At 44.4% G+C, this 27,346-nt stretch overlaps 1 protein-coding gene and 1 non-coding gene across 6 annotated transcripts in view; both read left to right on the top strand.

The window, feature by feature from the left end:
• Positions 1-27,346, top strand: part of Nek5 (NIMA related kinase 5) — a 60,734-nt gene that overhangs the window by 28,080 nt on the left and 5,308 nt on the right. For 3 of the 5 annotated variants that reach the window (XM_034520557.2, XM_076913885.1, XM_076913881.1), the window contains 9 exons: positions 4,505-4,571; positions 5,040-5,156; positions 7,691-7,777; positions 9,551-9,643; positions 13,948-14,016; positions 16,162-16,288; positions 18,958-19,083; positions 21,342-21,476; positions 25,279-25,390. In XM_034520557.2, the coding sequence (XP_034376448.1) occupies positions 4,505-4,571; positions 5,040-5,156; positions 7,691-7,777; positions 9,551-9,643; positions 13,948-14,016; positions 16,162-16,288; positions 18,958-19,083; positions 21,342-21,476; positions 25,279-25,390 (933 nt within the window). The remainder of the gene's footprint in view (positions 1-4,504; positions 4,572-5,039; positions 5,157-7,690; positions 7,778-9,550; positions 9,644-13,947; positions 14,017-16,161; positions 16,289-18,957; positions 19,084-21,341; positions 21,477-25,278; positions 25,391-27,346) is intronic. The other 2 variants (XM_076913883.1, XM_076913884.1) reach the window with 2 other exon arrangements.
• On the top strand, positions 132-232 carry LOC117722100 (small nucleolar RNA U13). Its single transcript, XR_004608499.1, has one exon. It is a non-coding gene; the product is annotated as a small nucleolar RNA U13 (small nucleolar RNA).

Raw genomic sequence — 27,346 nt, 5'->3', positions numbered from 1 at the left:
ATAAAATAAAAATTAAAAAGCCCAACCCTTTAAGGTTGGTGTGTTGCTCATGGCTGTCAGATTGTCCTTGACTAGCATGAAGAGACCCTGGCTCAGTCTTTATAGAATGGGAGAAACAGAGGAGCATCCAGATCCTTATGTGATTCATAAGTGTGAAGGGGTTTTTACACCACTCTGTAAGATGTGCTCACCTCAAACCTTGTTGCAAAGCCAGCACATTCTCTTCGTGATATATATTAAAAAAAAATAAAAAGCATTTGTTACATGTGCCTCACACCATGAGTTTTGACCTATTGCTGACATTTGTGGGAGAAACTTCAATAACTGTAATGACTATAAACAGAAAATATAAATAAATGTATCAGTAGGCTAGTAATCACCCGGTTATGTGGGCATAGGCAGGTGTTCCTAAGAAGTTGTGTGTCTAGCTCAGAGGTGGGGCTCCTTCACAGGATGAGATGCTTGAAGTGGCAGAATCAAAGCTTACGTCTTGCAGATGTTAAGGGATGGGGAGTCGGGGAAAGGGCAGAGTGGGAGAGTCCTGAGAGATAGATATGAATATTTGTACGTGCGTGGCATGACGTTTACTCTGTAATAGTAAAAGTGGACTGTATGTTAAGATTTATAATGCAAAAGTGTTGCAGCCCGTACTGCCCTTTCCGGTCCGAGGGTCAGGGTCTATCGAGAGAGAGAGTGGGGATAAAGGGGAAGAGACGCGAAGAATGGAGACAAGACAGAGATTCTGATCAAGTCTTGTTTATTGAAGGGAATTCTGAGCTATTTATAGGCTTTTGCCACGTGCCTTGTAGGCGCGTGGATACCACGTGCCTTGCAGGTGTTGATATGACGTAAGCCTTACAGGCGTCTATAGCGTGGACAGCACGTGCACCACAATGCCTTGCAGGCGTGGATAGCACATGCGCCTTATAAGCATGTATGGTGTAGATAGCACGTGGACAGCACGTGAACTGCATGCCTTGCAGGCATGGCCACCAAGTGCACCTTGCAGCTGGGGCCAGTAAACAGCAACACAAAATATGTGGGATATCAGAGTGTGCTTCAGCTGTTGTAGGCTATTGAAAACCAAATCTTTCGTCAGGGTATATGGTTCCAGATGGCTGCAAAGTTGATCTAGCCGCTCTCTGCTAAAGTCGGCTCCCAACACAAAAGCCCTTGGGAGCTGAAGTTTGGATCTTGGACCTGATAAAGAATAGCATAAGAACCTAAACGTAACTCAGAGAATGCTGGTGGTGGTTTATAAGTCAGTGGCGATAAGTCAGGAGAACAAGTTAGAGTGTCAAGTGGTGCCGCACGCCTTTAATCCCAGCACTTGGGAGGCAGAGACAGGCGGATTTCTGAGTTCGAGGCCAGCCTGGTCTACAGAGTGAGTTCCAGGACAGCCAGGACTACACAGAGAAACCCTGTCTCGAAAAACCAAAAAAAAAAAAAAAAAAAAATCAGCTGACATGCTAGGATACTGAGTGTGTCTACGGGGCTGGGGAGTGAATAATAAGAAGGAGAAGGTAGAAGCAGCAGTAGCCACATGTGCAGATTTACAGGGCGTAGAAAGTCTCTGGAAGGAGGCTATGATAGGGAAATGTAAACAAGAAACTGGAAAATGAGGCAAGTTATACAGAGAACTAATGCCCTTCATTGTTGTGTTTATTTTGACATTGCATAGACAGCTAGGATCTAGAGGTTCTCAACCTGGGGGTCAAGACCCCTTTTGGGGGAGGGCTGAATGGCCCTTAAAACCATCGAAAAACACAGAGATTTACATATCAATGCACGACAGCAGCACAATTTACAGTTATGAAGGAGCAATGAAACTAATTTTATGCTTGGAAGTCACCACATCATGAGAAACTTTCTGAAAGGGTCGCGGCACCAGGAAGGTTGAGGAACACTGATCTAGGCTGAGCTTGCTTAGGGAGGTGAAAAAGTCCACTGCCTACACATCCCCATCACAGTCCATCGCTGAGAGAAGGCACGGCTGAACCCCATGGGAAACAGAGAACATGGAGGAGTGCTGCTTACTGGATGAGGTTCATGGCTTGTTCAGTCTGCTCTCTCACACATCCCAGGACCACCTGTCCAGGAAAGGCTCACATCAGGCATCAGTCAAGAAAGTGCTACAGTTGACAGGGCGGTGGTGGCGCACGCCTTTAATTCCAGCACTTGGGAGGCAGAGGCAGGCGGATTTCTGAGTTCAAGGCTAGCCTGGTCTACAGAGTGAGTTCCAGGACAGCCAGGGCTACACAGAGAAACCCTGTCTCAAAAAAAAAAAAAAACCAAAACAAAACAAACAAAAAAAGCGCTACAGCAGGCTTCCCCACAAGCCATTCTGATGCAGGCATTTCTCTCCAGATGACCCAGTTAGTGTCAAGTTGACAAGAGGCTAACCAGCATAGGCGTGGTCTCACAGCCCAGGCTCCTAGGACTGTCTAGCTAATTTCTCATTATTGTGAGTGATTGTTTCTGTGCAATTTTCACCTTAATTCTTCCTTTCTACAAAAGCAAAATGTAGAGCTCACTGGGTACAGTGCTTGCCTAATGTGATCAAGGTTATGGGTTCAGTTCCCAGCCTGGTAACAAAACGCATGCGTATAATCCCAGCACTCAGCAGACAGAAGCCATAGAATCAGGAACACAAGGCCATCTTCGGCTCTAGAGTTTGAAGCTAGCCTGTGATACATGAGACTCTTTCTTAAAAAAAAAAAAAAAAAAAAAAAAAAAGTAAATAAATAAAAATTAAAATGTATTGTTGCTAGAAATACATAAAATATTGGTAGAAATATAGTTTTTCTACTCAGAGAAAATACGTTGTGACACTTCGTCAGCAATTGTCCTGCTGGCGTGGAATATCAAAGTCCACTGACTTTCTCTAAGATGCAGCTTCATTTGATGTTTCTTTTGTCAATATGAATGGTCTAGAGAATTTTTTTAAAAACTCAAGTTGTTTTATTTTGGTTTTCAACAATTCTACCGAGGGTCTTGAACATTCTTTTAAAAAGGAGTCGAGCCATCATACTGTACATCCTGATGACAGGCCTGCAACCCTGCACCTGGGGACTGAGGCAGGGACACTGAGTGTGAGGCCAGCCTGGGCCCCCTAGAGACCGTGTATCACACGGTGAGAGGAGGTGGAGGGCATAGGACACAGGCAAATGGCTGACAGTGGTGTGACCAGACCTAACCGGGACCGGGCTGGCAAAGAATAGATGTTTCCCACAGCAACTTAGCACCGTCTCAGGTTAAAATTGTACAGATCGGTTATTTGATTCCCCAAGAGGGCAAGGAGCGCCCTGCTTTCTGGAGTTTGTGTGTGTGTGTGTGTGTGTGTGTGTGTGTGTGTGCGCGCGTGTGCATGTGTGCACATGTATAGAACAGCCAGGCAGCCATATGAAATGAAGAACAGCGAGCTATAGATGAGTCATCACACAAAGCTACAGGAAAGCTCGGTCTGCCTGTTTCCTTCCCTTCACCATACCCGAGGACAGAAAGACTGAATCCTGCTTTGGAGAAAGAAAACTCATTAGATTAGAGAATCTTTCTGTTTTACTCTCTCAGCATCCCTGACTGAGATTCCCCCGTCCTCTTTTTAAAATTAATTGTCTGGTGTGTGCGCGTGCGTGTGTACGGAGATCATAAGACAGCAGCGTTTTGTCTTCTTTCCACCATGTGGGTCTGAGGTGTTGAACGCAGGTGTCAGGCCTTGTGGACAGCACCGTCCTTACTCATTGAGTCTGTTCACAAGAGCCCTGTCTTCCTCTAGCTTCTGGAGCTTGCTAGGCCATCTTTGCCAGTTTGGGTTTGCAGTCTCAGAACTCTAACTTCTGCCTTTATCACAAGGTGTTTGACTGACGTTGCCTCATTCACTTGTTTTCTTTATTTAAAAAAAAAAAAAAACCATTTTATTTAAAATTTGTCCTCTTGATTCCAAAGCTTTTCTTTCTTGAAGTTGTATTCTTTAACTTTGAACTTCAAAGTACAGATTAACTATGAGTTCTATCACTGAGGTTTGGCGCCTGAGATTATTAGTGAAAAGGGTTATTTAGGGCCTGGGAGTATTGGAGCTGAGCATTAGAGCATGTGCCAATCCCCAGCACCATAAAAGACAAGAAGAGGAGGAGGAGGGGGAGGAGCGGAAGGAAGAGGAGAAAGAGGAGGAGGCAGAGGAGGAGGGGAAGGAGGAGGAAGGGGAGGGGAGAAGGAAGAGGAAGAGGAGGGGAAGAGAAAGAGGGGGGGAAGGAAGAAGAGGGGAAGGAGGAAAAAGGGGAGGAGAAAGGGGAGGGGAGGAGGAGGAGGAAGAGGAGGTGGTAGAGGAGGGGAAGAGAAAGAGGAGGGGGAGGAGGAGGAAGGGGAGGAGGGGGAAGAGGAGGAAGGGGGGAGGAGGAAGAAGGGAAGGGGAGGAGGAGAAGGAAGAAGAGGAGGAGGAAGACAAAATGAAAGGAGAAAGTAAGCAGAGGAGGATTGTGTTCAGCAGAACGTTCTTATTTCTCAGGTCTGCTGCATACCTTCAGAGGAAATTTGAAGCTCAACAATATAAGTTAAAAGTGGAAAGACAATTGGTGAGTAAGGCTACGGGAGCTCAGGGCTTTCCTGACGGCTTCTCTGTTCCCATATGGGTTCAAGTTCATTCTTCTATGGAATCAAGGCCATCCAGCATTACTTTACGTATTATTTATAGGCAGAATTCCACCACCGTTCAGCCCAGGACTCTCCTGGAATTCATTATGTATAGCAAGCCAACCTAAAGCTCTTGCTGATCCTCCTGCCTCAGCCTCCTGGGTGGGGGAGTACAGACATGGGCTACTAGGCCTGGCTTATATCACTGTTATTTTGAATTGTTCAAAAGTTGAAGTTCTTATTCTCTCTATCACACCCTGGGGCTGCTGAACCTCAGCAGAGGTTAATTAAGAGACCATAAAGTCTGCCATGCAGATTGCTTGGTGCTATATTTCTCGACTTGAGTAAATAGTTCAAGTTAAGCCAGAATATGGGAGTATGCCTCATAAATTATTTCACTGAATTAACAGGGTCTTCGTCCATCTTCTGTGGAGCCACATCCAAACGAGAGAGAGAAGCTACAAAGCCATCAGAAGGAGACAACATTCCAGGAGCTTCGGTATAGGAAGAACAAAATGAAGGACCAGGTTGAGTTCTTTCTACCATTTTGCATATGCCATGGTCCTTCAGATTGCAGCCTTTTTTTGTTGTTGTTATATGCCAACATTGCTTCCAGCATCCCTAGGGACACACAGAGCCAAGTTCACAAGCGTTTGATAAAGTGACTGTCCATCATTAATTAGGGTGATTTTATTAGTTCGATCATAGTGAAGCACAAATGTAAAACAGTAATATTGTATCATGTGTTTGGAGGCTGACGGGAAGAACTAATGTGTGTAGTCATGTGCCCGAAGCCTGAGCACACACAGTAGGGTTGCTGGCTTCTGGAGATGTCATATTGTCTTGGTTGTTCACATGTGTGAGTTTGTGCTGGGATCTAGGCATCTGGAGTTACGATGTGTAAGGTGCTTCTTGGTGTAGATTTCTTGTCTAGTCTTCTTGGGTGGGTGTTCGGTTCTTTGGTGACTGTTGTTCAGTCTGAGTCCTAGCCAAGTGTGGGGCTGTGGGCTCTCTCTGCTAGAGCTGCAGGTCAGCATGGAGTCACGGAGAAGTAGAGATGGGCTGGAAGGAAAGGATTAGAGAAGCTATGGGAAAGAGGGGGGAGAAGATCCTGGGTTTGCACCAAGAGGCCAAGTCCCAAGTGTATGGAGGTGCTCTGAGAGGAGAAGTTTCTGTGGGCAGCCGCTGCCGGACTAAGGGTAAGTCTGGAGAGACTGTATGAGCATCAGGAGGAGGAAGCCCCCTACCTGAGTCCCAGCCTAGTGAGCAGCCTTGGGTTCCCAGTGGAGAGAGGTTCTGTGAATAGGTGGAGTCACAGAGGACTGGAGATGGTAGCATGAAAGGCTGGAAGGTCTTGGCAAGAGGAACTAGAGGGACCCTGGGTCCACACCAAGTAGCTAAGTCCCTAGTGGGTGGGAGTGGGTGGTGCTCATTTTCTCAAAAAGGAGTCTACTCAGATTGATTGAGGGGCTACTCTACTCCAACGTGACTTCACTTTACCTAAAGGCATCTGTGAAGATCCTGTGATCAAAATAGTCACATTCTGAGGCGCTGGGTAGTAGGACTTCAGTGCAGATGATGGTGATGGTGAGGATGATGATGAGGATGATGAGGATGATGATGGTGATGATGGTGAGTGAAGTCTGCATGTTTCCCCAGGCTAGTCTTGAACTCTTGAACTCTGCTTGATTTTCCCATTTGACTCTTTCATGTAGTTAGAACTAAAGGTGTGCACCCTGGCTTTAACATATATTTTGAGGAGCAACACATTCAATTAATGAAGAAATGGAATATGCAGAGTAGCTGCACCTGATTTGGGACTGTAATAAACAAAGATCTCTGCCCCATGCAGTGTCCCATACAGTGCTCCATGCAGTGTCCCACACAGTGTTCCATGCAGTGTCCCACACAGTGCTCCATGCAGTGTCCCACACAGTGCTCCATGCAGTGTCCCACACAGTGATCCATGCAGTGTACCACACAGTGCTCCATGCAGTGTCCCACACAGTGCTCCATGCAGTGTCCCACACAGTGCTCCATGCAGTGTCCCACACAGTGCTCCATGCAGTGTCCCACACAGTGTTCCATGCAGTGTCCCACACAGTGCTCCATGCAGTGTCCCACACAGTGCTCCATGCAGTGTCCCACACAGTGCTCCATGCAGTGTCCCACACAGTGCTCCATACAGTGTTCCACACAGTGTCCCACACAGTGTCTCATACAGTGTCTCATACAGTGCTCCATGCAGTGTCTCACACAGTGTCCCACACAGTGTCTCACACAGTGCTCCATGCAGTGTCCCACACAGTGCTCCATACAGTGTTCCATGCAGTGTCTCACACAGTGTCCCACGCAGTGTCTCATACAGTGCTCCATGCAGTGTCTCACACAGTGCTCCATGCAGTGTCCCACACAGTGCTCCATGCAGTGTTCCACACAGTGTCTCATACAGTGTCTCATACAGTGCTCCATGCAGTGTCTCACACAGTGTCCCACACAGTGTCTCATACAGTGCTCCATGCAGTGTTTCACACAGTGCTCCATGCAGTGTCCCACACAGTGCTCCATGCAGTGTTCCACACAGTGTCTCATACAGTGTCTCATACAGTGCTCCATGCAGTGTCTCACACAGAGTTTCATACAGTGTTCCATACTGTGTCCCACACAGTGTACCATAGCCTGGCAGACTATGAAGTACCACAGCCAAAATGAGCATATCATTACATTTAGAAATACCTCTTCTTCTTCTTCTTCTTCTTCTTCTTCTTCTTCTTCTTCTTCTTCTTCTTCTTCTTCTTTTTTTTTTTTTTTTTTTTTTTTTGGTTTTTCAAGACAGGGTTTCTCTGTGTAGCCCTGGCTGTCCTGGAGCTCACTCTGTAGACCAGGCTGGCCTCCAACTCAGAAATCCGCCTGCCTGTGCCTCCCAAGTGCTGGGATTAAAGGCGTGCACCACCACTGCCCGGCATAACTTATCTTCTAATGATTACTTATATTACATGTTTCTAAAATTGTAGGCTATGTAGAGACTATTTTCAAGCTTTAGTTTGGCTTTGCCTTTCAGGAATACTGGAAACAGCTGGAGGAAATCCGCCAACAGTACCACAATGACATGAAGGAAATCAAAAAGAAAATGGGGAGAGAGCTGAAGGTAAGCTCACCCTACTACAGTGAACATTGATCTATCAATTTAGACATGATGAAATGACTAGATATTAAAAGTAATGAGCTGGAGAGATGGCTCAGCAGATAAGAGCACTGACTGCTCTTCCAGAGGTCCTGAGTTCAATTCCCAGCAAGCACATGGTGGCTCACAACCATCTGTAATGGGGTCTGCTGCGCTCTTCTGGTGTGTCTGAAGACAGCTCAACCTTCTATCTTTCAGGTTTCTAGACTTGCAGCAGATGACAGTGTCTTCAGTGGATGACTTAGGCAGCCTGCATCTATCCTGCTCTGTAAAAACATTACAGGGATTCCAACGCTAGGAATATCTACAGCCCTCTGGGTTGTTTTTTTTTTTTTTTTTTTTTTTTTTTTTTTTTTTTTTTTGCCTGTGGGGCTATGCAGAGCTCACCTAGCACAGTTAGGGGAACAGACTGCCATGCTGCTGTTGCAGATCTGCCTCCTCCAGCCTTCTTCTACCTCCAAGTGCATGCACACATACTAATCTAAGTGATCGGGAGTGGAGGGTTTCCAGTGGACCTTATTTATGTCCTAGAACAGAAAATGCAGGAACTCCTCCCAAGTCACTCAGCTGTACCAAGACAAGCTAAGAGGATGCCTCTGGCATATCTGCCTCCTAGCAGATGCAGACCTACTCACAAGCACACATGTATGGAAGGATAATGGATTAAGACTGCCATAGTCAAGCCCCATAGGAGCAAAGATGGGAAGACCGAGTGGGATGCAGGCTTATGTGGAAGAAATTGATGGGGTGGGGGTGGGGAATGGCCTAAGAAGAGGGGTGGACTTTAGAAACTCTGAGCTATGTGGCCTGTTCTAAGTGAGCCATACAGAGGCCTGTGCTGGATGTAAGAGGTGGGCATCTCCAGAGCCGAGCTTCGTTTGTGGTGTGGAGCCTTGGGCCGCCACCATAAGCTTTATGTGGTAGTCCAGAAAAGCTGAATAGCAGGCATTCTCCCCACCCTCCTCTTGTTCCTGACGTTTAAAAAATTTTTGGTACTGGGGCTCAAACGCAGGATCTTATGTGTGCTGAGCAGGCATTTCTAGAGAGTCTGAAAGAAGCATTTGGTGAAAACTAAGTCAATCCCAAGGTAAAGGAGGACTGGAGAGGGCTTTGTGGTGCTTGTGACTAGCTCTTCATACTGTCAGAGACGGGCAGTCGGGAAGATGTAGCTTGCTTTTGCTACTCTATGGGGTCTTCTTTGTCCCACCCTTTATCCCCCTGGATAAACTCCCTATCACTGGATAGGAGGGAAAGAAGGATAGAGGTGGGGGAGAGAGGGAGAGAGGGAGGGAAGGAGGGAGGGAGGGAGAGGGAGAGGGAAAAGGAAAGGGAGAGGGAGAGAGATCCCTGAATCTAATTTATTTCTTGTTTCTTCTTTGAACACAACTATTAGCAAACTGCACCCAAAGCCTCCCTCCCCGACCCCAAACAACCAACAACCATGCCTATGGGGTCCTCACATTATATACCCTTGGAAAAGTTCCCAGAATTCCAAAAGTCACACAGTTGCAGAAACTATCTGGAGCTGGCAAAACCATGCCTCTGCTGAAGCAGGAGGCAAATTGTGGTCAGCTGCTGCAGGCAGTCAGCAGCAGCCCCAAACCAACACACCTAGGATTAAAACGAGAGCACATTCATTCTTAGAGTAGTTTTAAAATGAAACTGAAATTCCGAATTCTCCCTGCGGTAAGTAGCTTCAGAGCCGATCTCAATGGCTGTGTGGAATCTGTATTGTAGGAGAACGCAGACCTCAGTTGTAGAACCTATTTGGTGAAGAGGAGTCACCCGCCCTCCGGCTCTGATGCACCGGAGGAAGACGTCTTGAAGCAGGTAGAAATAAATGGCTGTTGCCAGAGGTTTGTGTGCTTCTGAGTAAGAGTGCTCCAGCCCCAGGGGTCAAGGGCAGGTCTGACCTCCTGCTGTGTCACTCAGTCACTGGGGACCTTCTCTAAAGCTCAGATGCTCTTTGGTCAGTTCCTCTCTTCTGTTTCTGGCAGTTTCCTCTCCCACATCTTCTCTAGCCAATTGCTCTTGAGCCTTCTGTCACAATGGATTAGTTAGCATTTTGTAGACGTGAGCAAGCATATAAATACCATCATCCCTTAGTGCTCCTTTCTGCTGGCTTCCTTCATGCAACAGAAAGCATCATCATGTTTAATAGTGTTGAGTCTCAGCTATGGTGCTTGTGTAATTTATTACCCCTTGTCACAGCTGAGTGTATTCCAGTACATAGATATATCAAACCTTATTGTCAACTCAACAATAGGTGGATATTTATGTAATTTCCAGCTCTTGGCTATTGCAAACATCTGGGACCATGATGGGCATTGTATGTCATCCTGGGCGCTCTCTTGCATGTTAGGGTACAGTCTCAGTACAGTTTCTTGGGACAGGGTCCTCAACTAATCCTGAAGCTGAATGATTTTAGCTAGGCTGGCTATCCAGCAAGCTCCAGGATTGCTTGTTTCTGTTTTCCAGTGTTGCATTTACAGGCACACAGAGCCACGCCCAGACTTTCTTTTTTTTCTTTTTTTAAAAAAATATTTATTTATTTATTTTTATTTATGTGAGTACACTGTAGCTGTCTTCAGACACACACCAGAAGAGTGCATTGGATCCCATTACAGATGGTTGTGAGCCACCATGTGGTTGCTGGGAATTGAACTCAGGACATTTGGAAGGGTAGTTAAGGGTGCTCTATAACCTCTGAGCCATCTCTCCAGCCCACACCCAGACTTTCAATGCAGGTTCTCTTGCTTAGGCAGCAGGTACTCTTACCTGCTGAGCCACCTCCCAGCCTTCAAAGCCAAATCTTAAAGTGACAGGCACATCTCTTCTTACTCTGGTGTGACTACATTGGCCTGGGATGGCAGGACCATCTAGTAGGCATTATGTTTAATTTCCCCCCTTTTGCAATTCTAGGAATTGAACCCAGACCCTCACATATTCTAGGCAAGTGCACTAACACTGAGCTGTTTAGTTATTTTTATTAGAAGAGACAGGACTTCATCGCATTGTCCAGAATGGCCATAAACTCAAGATCTTCCTGTCGTATTGATTGATGTCGGTCATAGGTGCTGCAGTAGAGAGAAACTCGCCGAGGTGCTAAGCCTTCATTTTCCAGAGGAGCAGAGGCCTTCAGCCTTTTTGGGAAAGTCTGACACCCAGCTAGCTCACTCTAGCCACTTTATTCAAACATATAAGGTTAACTGGGACTGGGAAAGGTTCCATCTGCTGAAGTTATATTGCCCTTGCTGCCCGAGAGAGCAGACAACTTACACAGTCCTTCTGACCATGGCTAGCCATAATCAAAAGTAAGAACTCCAGGTTTGCCAGGAGTGTCTTAGGACCAAGGTTTGTGTAGCTGCAAGCTCTCACGTGGCACCAGGTGCAGATCCTCTAGAGAGACAACATTTCTTCAAGGTTCACATAGTCTCAAAACAATTTCTCATCCTCTACTGATTGACCCAAACAGCAAAGGCTTTGCTGAGACATTTCACTTAAAGCCAGACATAAAGGCTTCACTATACATTCGACTTAAAGCCATCCATGAAGGACTCACTATACGTATCACTACTTCTTCCTGAATAACTCATGATCATCTTGCCTTATCCTTTTGAGTAGTTGGAATTCCAATCATTTGCCATCATGCTTGACTGGTGCATGCACACGTGTGTGCATGTATGTGGATGCCGGAGGTCAACCTCAAGCGCTGTTCCTTAGGAGTCGTGAACCTTATATTTTTAGGGTGGAGTCTTTCACTGGGCTGGGGCTGGCCAAGTTTGCTAGACTTGTAAGCCCCGGGAATTTGCCTTTGCCTTCCCAGCACTGGGTTTATAAGCATGTGCCACTTTGCCCTGCTATTTTTAAATACTTACAGTGGATCGAACTGTCTTCAATGCTCACAAGGCAAACCCTTTGCCAACTGAGCTATGGTCCCAGCTGTATTTAGTTGTTTAAGAAACTGCCGCATTTGTTAGCAAAGTGGCCCTTACATTCCCACCAGCATTGGTGTGAGCAGCATTGGTGTGAGCTCTGCTTCTCTTGTGCCAGGGCCCTCTCCTCATTGGGGCTCTGTCCTTCAAACTCTAGCGACCTGGGAAACCCCACGTTCTCAGCCTTGTCTTATCAATACAACACTTTCCCAGCCAAGCAAACTGTCAGGACATAGGCAGGGGGAGTTGCTGGGTTCATCTCACTGGTTCCTGTTCGTGTCTGATATCGAATGTGGTTGTGGTTGTTTAAGGTAGGTAAGTCAATATGATCCCAGTACTCTCCCTTGACTGGAAGCTGGAGTCTGGAAACCCACTTTTTGTGAGGGACAGGGACAATGAAAAGCTCTATCCTGGACAAGCTCAGTTAGAGACCTGGGGATCACACAGCCACTCTAGGGACTCAACCCTGCTGTTCCCAAGGCATGGAAAATGTTTTCCTTGAACCTTCTTGTGTTAAGGTCCAGTGTCCAGGCCCAAAATCGAATGCCAAGTAATTTTTCATGCTTTACTTTCACCTCCTGCTTGTTTTCCACCCCCTTATCCTACTTTCTCTTCAATTTTGTTTGAGAGAGGATTTCATGTCACTAAAGATGGCCTTCACCTCCAGACACTCCTGGCTTTGCCCTGGGACATTTGGATCATAGGCCTATACCACTAGCACTTATTTCCCTTAAAAACTGATTAATTAACTGATTGATTGTTGTATGTGTGCTTGATACATGTATGTAATTAGTACAGGTGTGCATGAACTACAGGACATATGTGGAGGTCAGAGAACAGCTTTGGGGAATTGATCGTCTCCCTCCACCAGGGATCCTTGGTCCCCAAGCATTCATGACAAGTGCTTTTGCCTGCTGAGCCATCTTGCCAGCTTATGTTCCCTGTGCATGTAAGACTTGATTGCAATCATGTTGTTAATTTGCAAACTCATTGTTACCTAGCCTACCCCAGGACAGTGTAAGCTCTATGCCAGCCAAGTCCTTTGGGCCATGCCTACTGTGTTCTTTGTTGTGTATGGGTATGGGTCACAGAGAGCAGAGATGGCTCCATAAGAATTTGTAGAATTGTAACTGTCCAACCAGCCAGATCCTTCACAGCCTTCTCTGAAGTCTAGCTCAGGGCCCACATCCAGTGTCACAGTCTAGTCTGGCTACCCCTGCATGAAAATCGTCCACTCTATAGGCTTCCAAAAGGACACACATACACATACACACCTTGTTGTCACAATTACATTCTAAGTCCAAGATGGGACTCGGTGTTGAAGCAGTCACCTGACATGTACAAAGTCCTAATTTGATCTCCAGCACTGCAAAAGAAAACCATGCATTTGAATTGGATTGGGTTAAATTGCACTGGAGCAATGAGCATTTTGTCACAGAGTACAATTTATTGTTCATGAAAATGCCAGTGTTAAATACATGACTATTTTAATCCAATGGATATTGTATGCACTTTTTCACTAATTATCATTAACTTTTCTGGCAAAAAAAATGTTTCATTCTAAAGTGTTTCATCAGATTCACTGTAAAAATCAACCTATAGAAATATACACCAATATGGATTTAGACATGAATATATAATCAATATGAGGTGATGGAATTATGTTTTTCTCTAAACTTTTAGAATATCAAGAGAGACTTGAAACAAATTGGGCTTCAGAAGATAAAAGTATAAAATTCAAAAGCAGAGCTATAAAGTTAGGCTCTAAACATTCCTGTCTTTTGCTTGCACATTAGAAAGATGATTGGGTTCATGTTTTACTATCCAGGTTGCCAATATGATTCCCTGCTACCACTGTCTTATGTAATAGCCCTACTGTGTGCTTTACAATCTAGGTTGCCTGTATGATTCCCTGCTACCATTGTCTTATGTAATAGCCCTACTGTGTGCTTTACAATCTAGGTTGCCTGTATGATTTCCTGCTTCCACTGTTTTATGGAATATCCTATTGTATGGTGCTACACTAATGATCTTATGTATGGTGTATGTTATGTCTTATGTATTGTATCATATGTATGTATGTATATATGTATGTATTTATGTATGCATGTATGGTGTCAACATGAATTGGCCTCAGGGGTTATATTTTGAAGGCTTTCTTGAACTGTTAAGGTAATACTTTTTTCTTGCTTATTCTAGAGAGCGATAAAGTTTGAAATCAACCTAGATAAATGTATTTTGGAGGAAGACAGCGTCCAAGAGAATGAGGTATGTCATCGTGTACTTGTTGCCATGATCAGCTATGACAACGTGAGTTGGTTTCCGGGTTCATGAAATTGTTGCACAGGCAGTGATGAGAATATCCTTAAATGAGTTATTTTCTTGATAATGTTAATATGCTGACTTAAAAACCATTGAGTGAGTAACCTGCAAGTGTATGTTTATTTTAGGTCTTAATTAGTTCTAATTACTCTTCAGTTGCATGTGGGTAAATCTTATGCAGAAAAAAAAGAAAAAATCCAGGTTTCATTTGTCCTAGTTAGGGTTCCCATTGCTGTGAAGAGCCACCATGACCAAAGCAACTCATAATAAGGGACGACATTTAATTGGGGCTGGCTTACAGGTTCAGAGCTCCAGTCCATTATCATCACGGCAAAATGCATGGCAGCATCCAGGCAGATAGGGTGAAGGAGAAGGAGCCAAGAGTTCTTCACCTTGATAGAAAGGCAGTCAAGAGAAGGCTGTCTTCAGGCAGCTAAGAAGAGAATCTCAAAGCCCACCCCTACAGTGATGTATTTCCGCCAACAAGGCAACACCTTCTATAACAAGACCACACCTCCTAATAGTGCCACTCCCTGGGCTAAGCATATTCAAACCACCACATCATTTTATTACTTGAAGTTAACTCCTTTTAAAATTTCAACTTTCATCAGAACTTCTAGCAAATGTCAGTGCCAACATTAACTGATTTCTTTTTTCCATTATATTTCCTCTGAATTAATCTTTCAGATTACTAAAAGTTAACTATGAATAATCACACCCATTTTGTGTGTGTTTGTTGCTAGAGGTAAGACTTTATATGCTATTACACACATGCACACACACACACACACACACACACACACACACACACACACATACATTCTGGCCACTGAGGTACCCACCTCCCACCCCACCCCCAGTCCTCTCATGTTCTCTATGGCAGAACAGATTAACTGTATAACACTCAAGATTGAGTCCTACCAATTTCTATGTCATTGTACTTTTACAAACATTTTGCTACAAAATGACTCCATTAGCATGGAGTGGGCATTAGTGTTTACTCAATGATTTGGCCTCTGACACCCCCAGAGCTGTGGGATCTGAATAGACTAGGTCTGGGGAGGGGCATGTCACATGGTTTCCATGATGTGAGGCGTTGGCATGAGAAAAGAGACTCCAAACAACTTTAGTTTCCAGGTGGTCTTCCTATCTTAGCCTATGCTTACTACAACAGAAACCAAGGTGACAATTTTCCTATTGGATGGAACATGAGGAGCAATAGTAGGACCTCATCACTTGGTTGTGAAGTTTGGTGTGGTTGGTGCCTATGCTGTCAACTACTGAGGAGGCCAAGCTAGGATGATTGTGTGTGTCCAGGAATTCTAGGACACCGAGATCAGCACAGTGAGGCCCAAGCTTAAGAAGAAAATGCAGGACTCTAGAGAGATGGTTCAGTGGTTAAGAGCAATGGTTGCTCTTCCAGAGGACCTGGGGTGTTTGATTCCCAGGTCACATGACATCCCACAGTCCTCTGTAATAACAGTTTCAGGGGACTCAACACCCTCTGCTGGCCATCTTGGGTACCATACACACAAGTGGTACATATACATGTAACAAAACACACAATAAAGCAAAAGTAAATGAATTTTTGAAAAAGAAGAAGAGGAAGAGGAAGAGGAAGAGGAAGAAGAGAAGGAGGAGGAGAAGGAAGAATAAGAGGAGGAGAGGGAGGAGAAGAAGGAGGAGAAGGAAAAGGAGTATTGTGTTGGATCCTGAAAGCAGGATATGGATAAGAAAATCCTGAACTGAGTAGTGTGATCTAATAGAAAGCCTGGGAAAATTGAGTTGTTCTGTAATCAGGGCTGGCTGTTCTTTTCAAGAAGAAATGAAAACTTTGGTGTTTCTGTCTCAGTCAAAATATTTTCACCTTTAAAACTATATGGAGTTTCTTTCTCTCTCTCTCTCTCTCTCTCTCTCTCTCTCTCTCTCTCTCTCTCTCACACACACACACACACACACACACACACATACACACACACACACACACTTGCCATGTCATTTGAAAATTAGTATTTGCCAAAAGTAACAAAACTAATACATTTAACTCCCAATATGGCTTCTTTCTCATGAATAACTGTGAAATTTCTTTAGGCAGTGGATAAACTAAATGATACTTTAAGCTTTGAAGATGGCACGAAGTTTCAGAAGCATAGATGTATGGGGGAGCATGAAGATTATACAAACAGAGCCTTTGAAGAGCTCTGTGGCCCAGAAGCAGGTACATCTCCCTTGAAAGAGGTAGAGGAAAAGGGAGCTTTTCATTTGCAATCTATCCCCAGCTCTCTCCACTGGGCTCCTGTCTCTCCCACCCCCCACATACCCTTCATCCAACATTCCTTCCTGCTATGCACACTGGGCAGTCCTATCCACTCTTGGAGTTGCAGCAGCTCTGGGAGGGTCATCCTTGTGGGTCTGTTTCATTATCTTCTGGGCAGGCTCAACAAGTACCTTAAACTTGGCATGTGTCCTCCTACTTCCCAGAGATCTTTGCTTCAGCTTAAGGCTATCCCCAGGGCGATTGTTCCTCCTACACACCCAGGGCAGTGTCTCCTCAGGGCAGTGTCTCCTCTGAGCTTTTCCACTGCCTCCTCATCTTCTGCTGCTAGGTAGGGGTCTGTCACCCTTGATTACTGTGGTGACATAGGTAATTACAAAAATCCCAGGGTTCTGGAGCCAGGGAATCCTAGCTGGCGCTGGAGTTTTTGGTTAAGGGACATTTCTTCTTTTGCAAGTTATTTTAATGTTCTGAAGTCACCTCTCCTTTTTGAGGTGTGGGGAACAATAGTAATGGTAGCCATGCCGGGTTACTGTAGCAACAAGAGTGATGTATGATATGTACAAAGTACCTGCCTAAATGAAGGGTGGTTAATAAGTGGTCTTCCCTTAATTAGAAAGGAAAGATTGGTTGCTTGACTTTTATACGTGTGTGTCTGCGTGGGTTTGTGTGCACCACTTGTATGACGGTGCTGCTGGAGGGTAGAGGTGGCAGAGCCCTGGCACTGGAATGGCAGAAGGTTGTGAGCTGCCTGATGTGGGTGCTGGGAACTGAACCTCTGACTTCTGGGGGAACCAGTAAGCCGTCTTAACTGCTGAGCCATCTCCCTGGCGCCTTCTTTTATTTTTTCCTCTGCCTTCCCCCATTGCATTGCCTTTATTTTAATATTTTATCTTAAGCACTAAGGACTGGTTTGATCATACCAGGCCAGTCCTCTTTTTTATCTTTTTATATTTTGAGACAAGGTCTCCCTAAGTTGTCAGAGCTGACCCTGAACTTCCTCTCTTGCTCTACAGCCTAGGCAAATCCTACTCATCTCCCCAGTTAGCCATGTAAACATTTGCGTGCCCGGCTTGCCTCAGTGTCCCCTTTCTGTAATACTCTGCTTTGTCTTCCCGGGAAACATCTCTGCTTCATTCACCAAGCAACATAATTGTGGATCTCCCCCGTGTGGTGGGTGCTAGACAGTGCAAAGACAAAGGCAACCTGATCCCTGTCCTGGAATGCCGTGATTAAAGAAAAGGGGGTATAGACATGGAGTGTCCAGAGTCCCAGATGCTCATCACTGCTGGGATAAGGCCTGGCTGGGGGGATGGGGAAGTCCCTATTCCTTCAGAGCTTTCAATGCTCACGAAGCCTGGGCTTTCCTCTGTAGGTAATGATTTTTGATGAAAGGGTACTTGGGCCTTGGGACAATGGCTCAGTCTATAGAGTGTTTGTGGCCCAAACAGAAAGATCTGAGTTCAGGTCCCAGCACCCACAGAAAAAGCTGGGCCTGGCAGCATTGGTCTGTTAAGTCCAGTGCTGGTGTGTGTGTGTGTGTGTGTGTGTGTGTGTGTGTGTGTAGACAAGAGGATACCTGAAAGCTATTGGCCAATCAGCTTAATAAGATCTTATTAGCTCCAGGTCTAGCAAAAGATCCTGTCTCAAAATTTGAGTTGGAACATGATCAAAGCCAGACCCTGACATAGCCTGGTGTGGTAGTGCATACCTTCGATCCCAGCACTCAGGGTCTGGGCATGGTGATGTTCTAGCACATGAGGGCCTGAAGCAGGAAGAGAAGAATGCCATGAATTCTGAGCCAATCTGGGACAAAGAGGGGGGCATGTTGGAGAGAGAGAGAGAGACAGAGACAGAGAGAGAGAGAGAGAGAGACAGAGAGAGAGACAGAGAGAGAGACAGAGAGAGAGACAGAGAGAGACAGAGAGACAGAGAGATTGATTTGCATATGCAGAAACAGATTCACATGAGAATTCTCATAGATGTCTCAATCATTTTTCTATTCATGGATTTCCGTAGCCCTTAGTTAAACTGGATAATCAACATTAGTGATAAAAAACGAAACAACTTTGAAAGCTGTCTGAGTGTCCACCTTCTCTGTTGGGTCTGTTAGAGGCCCAGGTGCTGGTTCCTGTGACTTGAATATCCTACTCTTTGGTCCCTATGCTGGCTAGTCTTCTGCCAACTCAACAGAAACTGGAGTTACATGGGGGAGAGGGAGCTTCAGTTGCAGAATGGCCTCCATCAGGTTGGCCTGTAGACAAGTCTGTGAGGCATTTTCTTGATTGATGTGGGAGGGCCACACCCATTAGGGGCTGTGACATCTCTGGGCAGGTGGCCTTGGTGGGTATAAGAAAGGCAGCTGAATGTGTGCCTGGGAGCAAGCCAGGAAGCAGCCCTCCTCCATGGCTGCTGCTTCAGTTCCTGCCATGGAGTTCCTTGGTGAACTGTGTGCTGGAAGGTGGAATAAACCCTTTACCCCAGAAGTTGGTTTTGGTTACGGCGTTTGTCACAGCAATAGAAAGCACACTGGGCCAGCCCCTAAAAACCGGTAGGTACCATTGTTAGACTCTGGCTGCAGTGGAACTAATCAGTTATTTTCTTACACTCAGAGGGTTTCTTTCAGGATATCATTGTCACAGAGAACAGGAGACAGTGGGATGCCAGAGCACCTCAGACTCTCCTGCAAATAATGGCAACAGCAGACGTCACCTCCACGTGTCCCACTATGCCAGATGGTGAGTCTTTGGTCAGTTGTCAGTCAGCAGCAGGGGAGGACCAGGGCCTGGCATGACTTTGCTGCCAGTGTACACCTTATTGGAATGGTTGGCACCTCTCAGTCACTACACATATTACAAAGATATTCTTTTGAGATCATGAGTGTCAAGTTGAGATTTGTGTGCTAGTCATCCTAGCAGCCAGTGACTCTGGTCATATGACAGTACAGGAAGAAAATCATGACTGCCATATTTCCTTAAATGAGAGGGGGGTATCAGGAGGAGGGGGGTATCAGGAGGAGGGGGGTATCAGGAGAAGGGGGTATCAGGAGGAGGGGGTATCAGGAGGAGGGTGCCACTTGACTTAGCTCCTAACCCTGGCTTAGTTACAGCCTCGTGATGTCACTAATAATTCTCCCTCCTCACCAATAAAATTGGTCTTAGGGTTTAGGTATACAGCTTGGCTGTCAAGGGCCTAACATGTGCACAGTCCCGGGTTCAAGCTCCAGCTAACCCAGAAGGTCATGCTTATGAAACAAGCAGGCTTCACTCACTGAGCCATCTCCCAAGTCCTTGTGCTTCCTTTGTTCTTCAATACTTAGCCCCCAAGAAAGGGTTAACATTTAAGACTGTGCTATAAAGTGAGTAGACAGATATCAGGGTCCTTGGAGTCAATGAATCACAAGTGGGAAAAAGACTATCAACTATGTGAAGACATCCGGGTGGTTTCTTGCCATGTTCCCCAGTAGTGCAGTAGAAGAACGCTGCATGCAGCATGTGCATTGTGCTTGCTGTGTGTAAGCCATCTGGGGTTGATTTAAAACTTAGGGAATAGGCCAGAGAGATCGCTCAGCAGCTAGGAGTATGTACTGCTCTTGTTGCAGAAGACTAAGGTTCAGTCCCCAGCACCCGAATCTGGTAACTCAGAACCCTGTACAACTCTAGTTGTAGGAGACACAAACCCCTCCTCTGGCCTCTTCAAGTAATCACATGCACTCTCACTCTCACACATGCAGAGAATTACTAAAAATAATAAAAATTAGACCTTAAAAAATAAAGTATGCTAGAACTCGGTATAGTGGTACATGCTGTAACCTCAACATTTGGAAGGCAGAGATGGAGACCAGGAGGATAAAGAGTTCAAGATCACCCTCAGCTACTATAGACGATTCAAAGCTAGCCTGAGCTACATGAGACCCTGTCTCATCCCCACCCCAGATGAAAAGTATGTCGGAAGACATGAATAAGTTTGATGCAAATAGTATATATATTTCATATAACCTACTTAATCTTATGCAGATTTAAAATATATTATTTTTATTATTTTAAATGATGTATCCTTGTGTCTCTGTGTGGATATTTACACATCTGGGCAGAGCTAGTGGATGCTGAAGGCATAGGGTCTCCCTGAAGCCAGAGCTACAGATGGCTGAAAGTCACCATGTGGGAACCTCACTCAGAGTCTCTGCAAGAGCGGCAAGTGCTTTCAGCTGCTGAGCAACCTCTCCAGCTCACATGCATGGATTTTATATCACTGGGTGTCCTGTAACTAACTCATCTGCTTTGGATGCCAAGGGATGAGTGTGTATCTCTAAGATGAGTTATTGTAAGTTTGTGAGCTGATTTATAATTCAGTGAGGATGAGCTCAACTTAAAAATTAAGTACATGGAAATTTATCACAGTTTACACAGCAAAATATAACTGTCAACATGTGACAAGAAGGCAGTAATGTTGACACACACAAACACACACCACACACACACACACACACACACACACACACACACACACACACTGGCCTCCTTATAAACAAAATGAGGAATGTGATATCCATGGCTCTAACATTCTGTGGAATGTTATAAAATATAATGAAATATAAAAACTGAAAAGATTCCGCCTCACACCAATCAGAATGGCTAAGATAAAAAACCTCAGGCAACAGTAAATGCTGGTGGGATTGCAGACTGGTAAAACCAATTTGGAAGTCAATTTAGCAGTTCCTCAGAAAATTGGAAATAGTTCTACCTGAAAACCCAGCCATACCACTCCTGGGCATATACCCAAAAGATGCTCCAACATATAACAAGGACACATGTTTCACTATGTCTATAGCAGCCTTATTTATAATAGCCAGAAGCTAGAAACAATCCAGATGTCCCTCAACAGAGGAATGGATACAGAAAATGTGGTAATTTACACAATGGGTTACTACTCAGCTATTAAAAACAATGACTTCATGAAGTATCTTTATTTTTACTAATGCAGTATCCCTTTTCAGATGGCCAAGTTATTGTGATGGAAGGTAGTCCAGAAAACGGGAAGCAGTGGTGGTGGGATGTGCCAGGAACCCCGAGTGCTTTGGCAGCAGACCGTGCCTGCAGTGGCTCATTGTCTGCTGGTAAAGGAGAAACTGGTATGTGGTTTATTTTTAACAAAATTACCGGTCCCCAGGGGATTGCATCACCGCTTTATGAATACAGAAAGGTACCAGTAGTACCGTTGGGTTGGAGAGAGAATTGGGAACATGCCTTGCTTGTCTGATTTGCTCTAAACAAGCTGGTGCCAAGGCATGCACTTCCAAGGACAGAGGCATAATTCTGTGTAGTATTTCAAGCTGGTGACTCTGGGAAGGACGGGCACTCTGAGGTGACAATCTAGCACTGCTCAGTTCTGATAGCTATTCAGAGAGATCATCTTACAGTAAGAGTGCAAACCAATGTGGTTCACTTTGTTTCCATTTAAAAACAAAAGACTGTGTGTCACTGGGTAGCTCTGATGGCCTGGGACTCTTTGCTCTAGACCCCTGGCTGGCCTTGAACTCATAGAGGTCCATTTGCCTCTGCCTTCCGAGTTGTCTTCATTTTAAAAGCAATATTCATCCCCTCTTCCGTTGGTAACTTTCTGTGTTGTCCAAGAAAACATCAAGCTTATAGGCACAAGTGATCCTCCTGCCTCTTGAGTAGCAGACACATACCGTTACACATGGCTACATTACATATCATATATTATATATAACACAATATATTGCTATCTATTATATATAATTATATTTCTATTTCTGTGTATGTATGTATGTATGTATGTATGTATGTATGTGTCTATTTATATTATACACACACTCTTCCTGTGCTTCCTGAGTGCCGAAATTAAAGGACTACCACACCTGGCTAATCTATATTTTTATTAACAAATTTTCTTAGTGATCCTAAATGGTTATTATATAGTTAACTTTATCCTTGTTTAAGCATGGATTCCTTACTAAGTGATTTATTTTCCACTGAATCAAAATATATTTTTCTATGTTATTGTTTAACATTTTCCCAATGGTGTTTATATCTGTGTTACTGTTTAACTTTTTCCTAGGATGTTTATGTCCATATCACTGTTTAACTTTTTTCCAAGGACGTTGACACTAAATTCATTCTGGAGAAATCAAGCAGAGGCACAGTGCCGTACACCCATGGCCCTAGCACTTCTGAAGTAGAGGCTGGAAGGATTTGAGTTTTAGACAGCCTGGGTGTTAGAAATGGATTTGAGGGTTCAAAAAAAAATGACCACAGGATCCAAAATACTTCAGCAAGGCAAAACAATCTATTTCTGAGGAATGGTGGATGGTCATGTCAATCAAACCGGCAAGCACACACAGCTGGGGGCGGGGGGCTTGTTGGATCTTCCTTCTGAACACAAAGGGAATAAAGAAGCAGGCAGATATAGTTGTTCTAATACCTGACAAAGCAGATTTAAAGCCAAAACTAATCAAAGGTGTGTATGTATATATATATATATATATATATATATATATATATATATATATTAATCAAAGGTATATATATACTCCTTAAAGGAAAAACTCCCAGAAGTTATTATAGTCTTAAACATGTGTACACAAGAGAGACAACAGATTCATACAAAAAAATTATTAGATCTAAAGTCACAGATTGACCAGACACAATGATATTGGGAGACTTCAGCACCCCACGCTCACCCATCTGCGCAAAAACTAAATAGAGTAAAGCTGGGGCTAAATGACGTCATAAACCACATAGCTCTAACGGACACCTGCAGGGCGCTTCACCCAGGCGCTAAAGAACACATTCTGTTTATTTTCAGTAGCCCATGAAACTGTCCGCAAAATCAGCCACATATTAGGACACAAGGCAGGTCGCCACGAATTTGCAAAAGAAATTCAAATAACACCCTTCGTATTACGTGACCCCAGAGGAATAGGCTGGACACCAACAGCAGTAGAAATGACAGAAAGTTACACAAACTCATGGATGTAAAAGGATGTACTACTGAGCGGAAGGAAACTGGGTCACTGAAGGAATCAGAAGGAAGTTTAACAAGTCCTGGGACTGAATGAAGATGGAAACGTGATACACCCAAACCTGTAGGACACAATGCGAGCATTTGTAAGAGCAAAGCTTATAGCACCCCACGCCTACAGAGAAAACTGAAAAGCCTGACTGCCCCCGAGGGTCTTGGAAAAATAAGAGCAAACAACACTAAGAAGAGAAAATGGGAAAAGACAATAACAGCGTGGAAACTAGCGAAGGAACAGCAACAAAGTATATGTATGGAAACTCAATTTAAAGTAGAGTCGGTGCTTTGCAAAGCTGAGTTACTAATACCATTCACCTCTAAAACCTGGTGAGCTGGGCTCCGCAGTCCACGTTGCTCTCAGCACTCCTGTCTTCCAAGCACGTAAGAGCAGGGCCCATCCAACCTCACTTGCAACATTCAACCACTTTCCTAGTCCAAAGTTCCAAAGTTTTCCAAACTCTTCCAAGAAACAGCGTGGGGACGCCTTTCACTGCCGTAGCTCACTCCTTGATACCAAACTGGTGTCTTAGTTACTTTCCTATTGCTATTCTTATGCAGTTTTATAATAAAAAAGAGCAAGAAAGGCAAAAAGAAATATTAAATGTACAGTTTGAAGCAGAAGAGAACAGCAGGAAATTGAATGTTGGAGCCATGGCTTGTGCCAGGTTCCAAGTGGAATAAAGGGAGTGCTATTCTCAGGCCGGGACCCTACCCAGCTAATCCTGCAACTTGTGAAAGGAAAAGGCCTAAGGAATTTTCTGCTCCTAAAAAGAAACAACAAAAGCATATGGAAAGCTAACTCAATTAGGGGCCATACCCTATCCAAGCAGACTACTGAAGACCTTGATGCCTCGTCACAGCAATAGAAAGGTAACTAAGACACCAGAGTAGATCCTATGCAGCCCAGGCTGGCTTCAAACTCAGGTACCCTCCTGCCCCTGCTTCCCAAGTGCTCTGAGATAAGAGTGAATACACAGACACAGGGCAGCTATGAAGGTGTGCGCTAACTGTGTTGCTTAAGGTTTTAGTCCAGTGCCAAATAACTGAATATTGCATTAATAGTCGCTTTTCTCATCTCAGATACTAAATACTCAGCAAGAAGCAACTTAAGGGCAAAGGACTTCTTTCAGCTCATGATTTGAGGAGCCACTGTCCATCAAGGCCAGGAAGGCATGGCAGAAAATGTCTCTGGGGTGGCGGGGGGCATGTGGTATCTCAGGGAGCCAGGAAACTGACCAAGCCAGCTCAGTCCACAGAGTCTCAAGTGAGGGACTAAGAATTGAAAATGAAAAAGTTAGACAAAATTATAACATGACTCCAGCCGGTACTGAGGCTGAAGCAGCTTTATTTCTCTCTGATCTGCTTTTATATCATCTAGGTACCTCCAAAAAAACATGGTCAGTTCTTAGATCAAAGACTAATCAAATGAAGTAGTAAACAAGGAGATCACGCAAGATAGTAATTAAATAAAGTAGTGAGCAAAAGGAACACACAAGGTAATAATTAAGTAGTAAGCAAAGCCGCATGGTCACCGTTTCTGATATTCTTATCTGAGCCTGCTTCCTTGTGCAAGCCTAGTGACAAATGCCAAATTCCTAGAAGCAGCACCAAAAGCTCTCAACGGGAAACAGAGATGGGACAGGAAGCAGGCTCTTTGCTCAGTAGCCTACTTGCTTCATCTAGGAACCACCACCCAGTGGTTCCACAACTTCTCCACTTGGGGTCTGAGTATTCAATCAAACACACCCAAACCACAACATATATATCTGCTGCCATCCAGTCAATACCTCCTTGTTTTGCCATCACATGTGGCATTCACTGTGGGACTGTGGGTACACGTTGCTCCTCAAGTTCACAGATTAGTCTACTTTCATCTTTGTCATTTCTTTCAGTAGTAATAATCAAACCACAGCTTCCTAAAGAAGACCGGGAAGAGGCAGAAATAGCCATGGGCATTATGGTGGGTGCTGAACAGCTGGAACCAGGATCGGATGAAGATGACATGTGAGTGGTGTTGGGTACAAGTGAGACAGAGGATGGCCCATAGAGACCTAAGCCCACAGAGGATTAGCTGAGGAGACCAAGCTTTACGTGATACATGGATTTGTTTGGGCTCTGCCCGCCCTTTCCCCTCCTCTGTTGTGTGCATGTGTGTGCAACGATGCATGTGTGCCTGTGTGTAGCAGATTTCTTTTCCTGTTTTAGGATTGAATCATAAGCTTGTGTCACACCAAGATACATATCTATAATCCTGACACTTTAGAGTTATAGACAGGAAGGCAGCGGGATCAAGAATTCAATGTTAGGGGCTGGAGAGATGGCACAGAAGTTAAGAGCACTGTCTGCTCTTCCAGAGGTCCTGAGTTTGATTCTCAGCAACTACATGGTGGGTCATGACCATGTATAATGAGATCTGGTGTCCTCTTCAGGCCTGCAGGCATATATGCAGGCAAAGTACTATACATAATAAATAAATAAATAAATAAATAAATAAATATATAAATATTTAAAAGAATTAAATGTCATCTTCAGCTATAAGCAAGTTCAAGACCAGTCCAGGCTACATGATACCCTTCCTCAACTCAGTCACCCCACCACCCCTACAAAGGGTGAGTTGTATCATATTAAATACATATGCCACATTTTCTTTATTTGTGCATCGATGATGATTATGGATCTTCATATCCATGAGTATAGCATAGCTGTTGTAAATTTGCTCTTCCTCCAGCTGGACTTTCAGCTACTCAGCGCTAGCAGCTTCTGTCCTTACCCATTGCAGCTGACAGGCAGGGGGACTTTTCACTGTTATTGTATGGTGGCATGGTGGGTGGCCACCTGGATGGCTCTGTCTTGTTCATTCTGTTTCCCTGTCTGTTTCTCTTGTCTGTCGGTCTGTCTGTCTCACTCTCATGTCCCCACTCTGAGACAGCTTTTCTCTCTCCTCTCTCTCCCTGGTAAACAAACCAATAAACACCTTATCCTCCATCTGTTGATTTCACAGGTGCACATCTTGTCCCAAGGCACCTTTTCCCTCTTCCTCCTAATAATAGCTCTCCATGTATTTACAGCTTTTGTTTGAAACAGGATTGGTCTGTGTTGCTAGGCTGCTCTCCAAATTATCTCAGGTATCCTTCCCACTTAGCTTCCCTTGTAGTGGAGAGCAGACATGTTTCAATGTGCCTGGCTGTTTAAAAGAAATTTTTCAATTTTATTAAATTTATTAAATTTTTATTAAATTTTTAAAATTTATTAAATTTTCTTCTATAGGTACCACTTAACTCCATAGTTGTTACTGATATAGTTTTTCCCCCTTCTGGCAGCACTAGGGAGTGACTTTATATGTAACCATTTAAATGATCTAATATTTATACCAAGAAAGGCAGGATGGGTGGGGGTGGCTGTGGGTGGGGTGGCAAAACGGTTAGTAGGTAAAAAACTGCTAGTTCAGCAGGTAACTTTATTTTCTGAATTATATACGCAATATCTGTAAACAAGCCTGATCCTACAACTAAACTGCCAGCTCTTTAGAAATCTCTATCTGGGTTAGTCTAGCTTTCTTTCTGAGAATACTGTTTCACCTGTGTCCTGCCATCTGCTTCTCTGTTTCTGCAAGCCCAAAGAGAAAATTCCTGTATCTTACCCAGAGCTCCTTCCACAGAGGCTCTTGTAAGGAGGGGGTGGGGTGGGAAAACCACTTTCGTCTTTATGCTGGGGGCAGATCAAGGTCATGCAGCTGACTTTGCCCCTGGTCACAGAACAAAAACCTCTCCCAAGCAACTTGCCTTAAAATAGTCAGGAACTTTCCATTCTTTAGCATTCTTATCTATGGAGGCTGTTAGAGACATACTCAAAAGTGCATTTATGCATGTTACAGATGAATTCTTACATACTCTTTTTAAAATCCTATCTGGGTATCATCTATTGGGTTTTACATCTAAACAAATGTATACTTTCCCCACA

The sequence above is a fragment of the Arvicanthis niloticus genome, chromosome 16 (genome assembly GCF_011762505.2).
Source record: "Arvicanthis niloticus isolate mArvNil1 chromosome 16, mArvNil1.pat.X, whole genome shotgun sequence".
In the NCBI taxonomy this organism is placed as follows: Eukaryota; Metazoa; Chordata; class Mammalia; order Rodentia; family Muridae; genus Arvicanthis; species Arvicanthis niloticus.
Note: the sequence above shows the minus strand (reverse complement) of the source record. Positions and strands in the feature narration are given on the sequence as shown.